This window comes from Nematolebias whitei, chromosome 11 (assembly GCF_014905685.2).
Source record: "Nematolebias whitei isolate Nwh7 chromosome 11, NemWhi1, whole genome shotgun sequence".
NCBI lineage: Eukaryota > Metazoa > Chordata > Actinopteri > Cyprinodontiformes > Rivulidae > Nematolebias > Nematolebias whitei.
The window spans coordinates 14,715,919-14,724,754 of record NC_056508.1 but is presented as its reverse complement, the minus strand read 5'-3'; the positions used below and the strand labels follow the sequence as shown (position 1 = coordinate 14,724,754).

General features: G+C 46.9%; 1 protein-coding gene across 1 annotated transcript in view; it reads right to left on the bottom strand.

The window, feature by feature from the left end:
* ankrd52a (ankyrin repeat domain 52a) overlaps positions 1-8,215 on the bottom strand; it is a 30,044-nt gene extending 21,829 nt beyond the window's left edge. The window contains exons 1-4 of the mRNA XM_037684674.1: positions 8,011-8,215; positions 7,401-7,484; positions 7,247-7,325; positions 7,055-7,125 (exon numbers count right to left, since the gene is read on the bottom strand). Coding sequence (XP_037540602.1) covers positions 7,055-7,125; positions 7,247-7,325; positions 7,401-7,484; positions 8,011-8,037 — 261 coding nt within the window. The 5' untranslated portion in view covers positions 8,038-8,215. The remainder of the gene's footprint in view (positions 1-7,054; positions 7,126-7,246; positions 7,326-7,400; positions 7,485-8,010) is intronic.
* Between the last annotated feature and the right edge of the window lie 621 nt (positions 8,216-8,836).

Here is an 8,836-nt window from a genome sequence, read left to right as displayed (position 1 = left end):
ATTGTTTAATTATAAGAACTAAAACATTAATATTGTTTAATTATAAGAACTAAAATTGCAGAAACAGACCGTCTTGCCATGCGAGACATTCAGGCTGAGCGCACTCCCACAACAGTGCTCTCTTTCTAGGACCTGGAGTTTGGTCCCGCACAAGTTGCACATGTCTGTTTGATGAAAATGACGCTCCGATCACATTAACATTTAATACAAAGTTAGATTTTAGATAAAGTCCCAGGGAGGTTGGGGCGCAGTGCAAGTGATGGTGTTTCAGTTCTGGTATCTCCCTCGGCTGCAGTGAATTGGTCACGTGCATCGAGCAAAAGGAAGACTCTTTTGCTGTGTAATGAATTACGAGGGGGACCCGCAAACTGAAACGGCAGTGAACAAAAATATTTAAAGTTTTATCAGGAGGAGACAATCAGCTGTCACTCTGTAGCACTAGATCACAGCTGAAAAGCCAAAGCTGAGATGACGTCAGAGGGAAAGAAGGTTTGGACAGATCATGTGATATGTGGGCGAAAGTCAGACAAACACTCTCAGAATGTGGAGCTTGGTTCTGAGAGCTCAACTCCGAGTCCGGGGTCTGAGTTTGTGTTCAAAAATACGGGCGTGGGTCATTCACACAGAGGCAGGAAAAGCAAAACTTCTGAGGGTTTTAGCTGGAATCAGTGGTCTGAAGGCAGAGCAGATGTCGAGGTCCAGATATCCAGTGGGCAGAAGTATCTGTCTTGGGGAGGCAAAGGGGAGGAATCTGTGTTATGGAGTGGGCCAGGAACAGAGCAGGAACAAGAATGCTGGATTACTTCAGGCATGAGGCAATCAAACTGTCAGGGAGGGGGACTGGGGAGTGTTTAAGAAGCACAGCACACATAAACATAAACAAACAAACAAACAAGCGCAGTCCACAGGTGCAGCAGGTGATAAATCAGTAAAATAAATTATTTTAAATGATTCATCACCTGCTGCAGCAGGAGTTGCGGTTGGACTGGCCATCTGGAGCACCAAGACACTTCTCGGTGGCCTGGCCCATTCACCGAGGGGAACTAAAGGCTCGGTTCAGGTTGCGCTCGATTATTTTAAATGAACCATCCATGCTGCTCATGCGGCATCGATTGTTTATTTGAACTGTTGCAGTATTTAAATTTACATTGTTTATTTACACAAAAGGAGGGAGATTGGGAGTGACACAGGTGATGAGCATGAGTGTGACTGCAGTGGAGAAGTGGGCATGGCAGAGAGCGGAGATCATAACACCTGTGCTCTTTTAGAGCGTTTACAGTTTAGAACATTGCAAAAGTGGGAAGGGGTTATGAAGCCTTAATATATACAGTGGTCCCTTGCTAATTCGTGGTTCGTTTATCGTGGACTCACTCTTATCGCGGTTTTTCACAATAAGATTGGACATGACACAACTGGCTGATTGATGGATGAGCCGCATGATCATAATGGAATTTGTATTTAAAATAAATTAAAAATTATTTAGCGCCTCCTGCGCCTCTGTGCAGCCCTTATTGCAGGATAAACTTCCTGCTGCAGCTGATCTGTATGCAGAGTGGAGAAGTGGGCGTGGCCAAGACAGCTTTCAAATGGCTGAGGGCAGTAAAGGCACAGAAAGGGAAATCATGACATTCTGTGCTCTTTTAGAGTGTTTAGAATTTAGAAACATTGTTTAGAATACCCCCCTCCCTGGGCTGCCACCTTACCGTGGTGGAGGGGTTTGAGTGTCCCAATAGGAGCTATGCTGTCAGGGGCTTTACGCCCCTAGTAGGGTCACCCAAGGCAGACAGGTCCTAGGTGAGGGACCAGACAAAGTGCAGCCCAAAGACCCCTATGATGAGAAAAAGAAATGGACTTGATGTTCCCTCGCCTGGACGTGGGTCACCGGGGCCCCACTCTGGAGCCAGGCCTGGAGATGGGGCACGCGGGCGAGTGCCTGGTGTCCGGGCTTTTACCCATGGAGCTCGGCCGGGCACAGCCCGAAGAGGACACGTGGATCCCCCTTCCCATGGGCTCACCACATGTGGGAGGGGCCAAAGGGGTCAGGTGCAATGTTGGATGGGTGGTGGCCGAGGACGGGGACCCTGGCGGTCTGATCCTCGGCTACAGAAGCTGGCTATTGGGACGTGGAATGTCACCTCATTGGTGGGGAAGGAGCCTGAGCTGGTGTGTGAGGTTGAGAGGTTCCAGCTAGAAATAGTCGGATTCACCTCTATGCATGGCTCTGGCACTGGAACCAGTTTCCTTCAGAGGGGTTGGACACTCTTCCACTCTGGAGTTGCCCCTGGTGAAAGGTGCCGAGCAGGAGTGGGCATACTTATTGCCCCCCCCATCTTGGTGCCTGTGTGTTGGGGTTCACCCTGGTGAATGAGAGGGTGGCCTCCCTCCGCCTACGTGTGGGGGGACGGGTTCTGACTGTCATTTGTACTTATGCACCAAACGGCAGTTCAGATTATCCACCCTTTTTGGAGTCCTTGGAGGGGGTACTGGAAAGTGCACCTCCTGGGGACTCCCTTGATCTGCTGGGGGACTTCAATGCTCACGTGGGCAATGATAGTGAGACCTGGAGGGGTGTGGTTGGGAGGAACGGCCCCCCTGATCTGAACCCGAGTGGTGTTCTGTTGTTGGACTCCTGTGCTCATCATGGATTGTCCATAACGAACACCATGTTCAAGCATAAGGGTGTCCATACGTGCTCTTGGCACCAGGACACCCTAGGCCGCAGTTCGATGATCGACTTTGTTGTCGTCGTAAATGGTAAATGGACTGTACTTTTATAGCGCCTTTCTATCTTATTTCAAGACACTCAAAGCACTTTACACTACAATCTGTGCCTCATTTACCCATTCATAAAGCACTCTACTAGATCTCTACAAAGCTAATTGAACAAATCATTCTAAAGAGACTAATCAGTGCTTTAGATCACATTCGTACACTGATGGGACACACATCAGAGGCTATGAGGGGTTCAGTGTCTTGCCCAGGGACACTTAGACATGTGACTGCTGGTGGAATCGAACCCCCCAACTCTTGCATTGGAGGACGACTGCTCTAACCACTCAGCCACAGCCGCCCCTCGTCATCTCATCTGATCTGCGGCCACATGTCTTGGACACTCGGGTGAAAAGAGGGGCGGATCCCGGTCAGACCTGGCAGACCCAAACGTATTGTGAGGGTTTGCTGGGAACGTCTGGCAGAGTCTCCTGTGAGGTGGAGTTTTAACTCCCACCTCCGGGAGAACTTTGAACATGTTCTGGGGGAGGTGGGGGACATTGAGTCCGAGTGGGCCATGTTCCGTGCCTCTATTGTCGAAGCGGCTTAGCGGAGCCGCGGCTGCAAGGTTGTCAGTGCCTGTCGAGGCGGCAACCCTCGAACCCGGTGGTGGACACCATCGGTGAGGGATGCTGTCAGGCTGAAGAAGGAGTCCTATCGGGCCTTTTTGGCCTGTGGGACCCCGGAAGCAGCTGATTGGTACCGGCAGTCCAAGCAACATGCGGCTCGGGTGGTTGCTGAGGTAAAAAACTTGGGCATGGGAGGAGTTCAGAGAGGCCATGGAGAATGACTTCCGCACGGCTTCGAGGCGATTCTGGTCCACCATCCGGCGTCTCGGGGGGAGAAGCGGTACGCCACCAACACTGTTTATAGTGGGAGCGGTGTGCTGCTGACTTCAACTCGGGATGTCGTGGGTCGGTGGGCAGAATACTTTGAAGACCTCCTCAATCCCACCGGCACGTCTTCCACTGAGGAAGCGGAGCCTGGGGACTCTGGGTCGGGCCCTCCAATCTCTGGTGCTGAGGTCACCAAGGTGGTTAAAAAGCTCCTTGGTGGCAGGGCCCCAGGGGTGGATGAGATTCGCAAGGAGTTTCTTAGGGCTCTGGATGTTGTAGGGTTGTGTTGGCTTACACGACTCTGCAATATTGTGTGGACATCGGGGGAAGTTCCCCTGGATTGGCAGACCGGGGTGGTGGTTCCCTTATTCAAAAAGGGGGACCGTAGAGTGTGTTCCAACTACAGAGGGATCAAGCTCTTAAACCTCCCTGGTAAGGTCTATTCGGGGGTTCTGGAGAGGAGGGTCCGTCAGATAGTCGAACCTCGGATTCAGGAGGAGCAGTGCCGTTTTTGTCCTGATCATGGAACACTGGACCAGCTCTACACTCTCAGCAGGGTCCTGGAGGGTGCGTGGGAGTTTGCCCAACCGGTCTACATGCGCTTTGTAAACTTGGAGAAGGCGTTCGACCGCGCCCTTCGGGGAGTACTCTGGGAGTATGGGGTACCGGGCCCTTTGATACGGGATGTTAGGTCCCTGTATGACTGGTGTCAGAGTCTGGTCCGCATTGCCGGCAGTAAGTCGGGCTTGTTCCCGGTGAGAGTTGGACTCTGCCAAGGTTGCCCTTTGTCACAGATTCTGTTCATAACTTTTATGGACAGAATTTCTAGGCGCAGCCAAGGTATTGAGGGGATCCGTTTTGGTGGCCTTAGGATTGCGTCTCTGCTTTTTGCAGATGATGTGGTTCTATTGGCTTCATCAGATCGTGATCTACAGCTTTCGCTGGAGCGGTTTGCAGCCGAGTGCGACGCAGCCGGGATGAAGATCAGTTCCTCCAAATCCGAGGCCATGGTCTTGAGCCGGAAAAGGGTAGAGTGCCCTCTCCAGGTCAGGGAGGAGGTCCTGCCCCAAGTGGAGGAGTTCAAGTATCTTGGGGTCTTCTTCACGAATGAGGGAAAAATGGAACGCAAGATCAATAGGCGGATAGGTGCAGCGTCTGCAATGAAGTGGGCACTGTACAGGTCTGTCGTGGTGAAGAGAGAGCCGAGTCAAAAGGCAAAGCTCTCAATTTACCCATCGATCTACGTTCCTACCCTCATTTATGGTCACAAGCTTTGAGTTGTGACCGAAAGAATGAGATCTCAGATACAAGCGGCCGAAATTAGTTTTCTCCGCAGGGTGTCTGGGCTCTTCCTTAGAGATACGGTGAGAAGCTCGACCATCCGGGAGGGACTCAGAATAGAGCCGCTGCTTCTCCACGTCGAGAGGAACCAGTAGAGGTGGCTCGGGCATCTGTTAAGGATGCCTCCTGGACGCCTCCCTGGTGAGGTTTTCCGGACACGTCCCACCAGGAGGAGGCCCAGAGGAAGACCCAGGATACGCTGGAGGGACTATGTTTCTCGGCTGGCCTGGGAACGCTTTGGGATTCCCCCGGAGGAGCTGGACCAAGTGGCTGGGGAGAGGGAAGTCTGGGCCTCCCTACTTAGGCTGCTACCCCCGCGACCCGACCCCGGATAAGCGGAGGAAAATGGATGGATGGATGGATGGAGGCCAAATACAGCCACACTGCAAAATTAGCAAAGCTCTACCTCTCTATTCCTGCTACTGTTGTTAGTGAGCAGTTTTCTCCACCACTGGAGATATTCACTGCAACTAGATCTGTGATTTTGGCATAAAATGTGAACAAGTTGGTCTTTTTGGCCAAAAACTTAAAAACTTGATTAGTTAGATTGTAAACAGTCTATTGCTGCTTAATGTTCTGCTTCTGACTGTTATTGTATTTAAGATTTTTATTATTGTTAGTATAGTTTATTTATTGTAAAGAGTGTTGTTTATCTAAAATATCATCCAAATGGGTCGCTTTTATTTATTTTTATACAAACGTATCGTTTACTTGGCATATTTTCAAAACAAACATTTTGTAAGTCTTGATCGACTTTTGTCTTCCAACTTAAAATTCAAAGTATGTCACATCATAAAATCGTCATAATCACAAAATATTAAATTGTTAAGTTATTTTAAAATTATTTTAGAACTTCTATGTTCAGTTGTTGCAGTGTAATTGATCAAAAAGTACATTTCTGCTCCTGAAGCTGTGTGACATCACTTTCATGTCCTGCTGCACTTCTCTTCTATACAATTTAAATTCAATGTAATATTTTAAATAAACAATCCATGCTGCATGGATTGTTTATTTAAAATATTACAGTATTTAAATTTAAACTGTTTATTTAAGAAGGGAGATTGGGAGTAACAGGTGATGAGTGTGATTACAGCCTGGCACATGTCATGACAAAGTTTACTGAACTTGAACTGAACGTGGACTACTGTATTCCTGCTTTGTGGTTTTTCACTTATTGTGGGTGGGCATGGTCCCAAACAACAGTGATAAACGAGGGATTACTGTATATAAATACTAAAATAACATCCCTACTTTGCGGTTTTTCACTTATTGCTGGGGGGGGAGGGATGGAGCATAACCCACGCAATAAACGAGTGAAAATCTGTTGCGGCGTCGGAGAACTTTAATCCATGTCTCTTTCACTTGGTTGTCCACCGAACAAACTGGAGGCAAGATCTAGTTGCAACTGAAAATCCCTCCTTAAAGTGCCTGTGACATCAAAACTCTGTAATAAATATGAATGCATTTTTGGAATGATAACATTAATAGTCTAATGCAAATAATAATAAAATAAATTCTCACGCCACTGAGATGAACAGTTATTGAGATATTTGCATGCGCAGTAACAGGAAGTGATGTAAAAGGGGAACGCCTGCATGTAAACAGAGCATTGCTATAATGGCTAACAACAAAGACAGTAGAGGCAAATACGATGTTTCTTTACATTATTCTGAGTCACTATCAGAGAAACATGAAGAAGAGTCAAACAGTACTGTTTCAATAAACAAAAAAACAAGGAGGTCCCCTTTGATGTCACTTCCTGTTTCACTCTGGCTGCTCCAAGTTCAAAAGAAAATATACCAGTTATGTGACAAAATACGTAAAATAGTGTACACGGCCAAATTTCTTAAACAATAAAATGTATTTTCCCCACTTTTTGTGTTTGTAGGATATGCATGTCTCGAGCACTTCAAAGAAATAGTATCTTCGTGCCAGCATTTGAAACTAAAACCATCTTATGTTGAGAAAGAGCCATTACAGAGCTGTCGGGGGCAAACACTTTTAATTACGTTATGCACAATCTTGTGAAATCTTCCCTTCACCTTCAGGCAACAATTAAAATACAAAATCTGATTAAGGTTTAATAAACACAAATTCAAATGGCTTACGTCATTCCTGGAAGCGGCTGCTCTGTGCAACGGGGTCAACCAAATGTGGTCTTTAGCGTTGACGTTGGCGCCTGTGAGGAGCAGAAACACCATTTTAGCTGCAGGGCTCAAGTCTTATACAGTTGTTTATGTGCACAATGTGTTAGTGGGACAAAGAGCAGGCAGACCTGTGGACATGTGCAGCAGACTCACCTGATTCAATGAGGATGTCCATTATATGGACGTCACCCACACAGGCAGCAGCATGAAGAGGCGTGCGACGCTCCTGGTCCTGTCAAACACACAATCAGTGAGGAGACTGACGATGCACCTTCATCTAACAAAACCCTGCGTGCTCCCATCATACCAGTGCATTGGCATCTTCCTTTTTGTGCAATAACAGTTGAACTTCTTCAGTATTACGACTGAAGATAGCCTGGACCAGAGGAGGCTGCAACACAAAATACCACCGAGTTACTGCTAACGTCCACACCGATCGGATAAACCTTCATTTCACATTTATCATTCATTACAGACGGCCAAAAATAAATATAAACTAATATAAAACAAAAAGGGTGGTAAATGTTAATTTCGACATTTACAGCAATAAAATGAATACAAAACTTGCTTTCTCCCCCTTTTCCTTTCCAGTAATTACACCAAGCCGAGGCCTAGGCCTACGGGCCCGTTTCTTGGTACTTACGTCAGCTAGCCAAATGAGCTGGCCCTGACCCAGACTACGGTTCAGGATACACTGCCAACAACGCAAACATTACCGCCCTAAACGCCAAGCATCGCAAATAAAATAAAAATATAACTACGTGATCAAGATATCTACAAAACAATAAGCATGCATCACAATTTAGCACGGAAGCGTTCGATGAATACGTAGCATGTTGCGCAGTAGAGCGAAGGCTTTCCCAGCAAATAGACTGCGCCACGGCGGCGCAACACAGAGCGCTTTCTTTTAGCATTACCTGGTCTGCGATGCTAAGTACTCCCATCTCCCAAACTCAGCCAGGACGGAGCTCCTTCATCAGGATGAAACTTCGAGGTAAACTGCGGCGCGCTACTGTATCTACCGCTCAGACTACACCCATAACTAAAAGCAAAAGAGAAATGCCGTCTCTGCCCGTCACTGTTGTTGTCTATTTCCAGCGTCTGCTCCGACTCCGCTGGGCTACGACTGAGTTCTGCTCCGCCTACAGGCGTGGCGGTCCGCTCTGTTCAGCGCGGGGAAATGTCGCCCCCGTGTGGCGGATAAGGGTACTGCACACTGCGCTTTAAAGAGCATGTGATAGTTATCATCAACAATATCTCACCTGCTGTAGATAGCTGTTTGAACTACTGCAGTGCTTCTCAATTTTTTTTCAGTTACGCCCCCCCCCCCCCCCCCAGGAAGAAGTAAACATTTTGCGCCTCCCAACTCTCCTCCGCAACTGTAAATAGTATAATTTGTCTAAAAAATTGTTATAAGTACACCTCTGCATAACATTGTGTCCTTATTAACATTAAATAAAAAAAGAAAGAAATATAGATCAGCTTACAACAAAGATTATTAACATTGTTTTATAGTCTGTAACAGAAAAGGCTTGAAGTGCATCAATTTGCCTGAAATTAAATTAAATTAATAAATTAAATTCTTATCTTGCGCTCACAAGAGAAGAACCTGACAAGTTGTTTAATGACATAAAATATATTTTGTTAGCAAAGAATAAAGTCCTAACATTTGTTAAACATCTGTTTTTATAACAAATTAAAAAAAAAAACATCAAAATTGTGCTTTGACAATCGATAAAACTA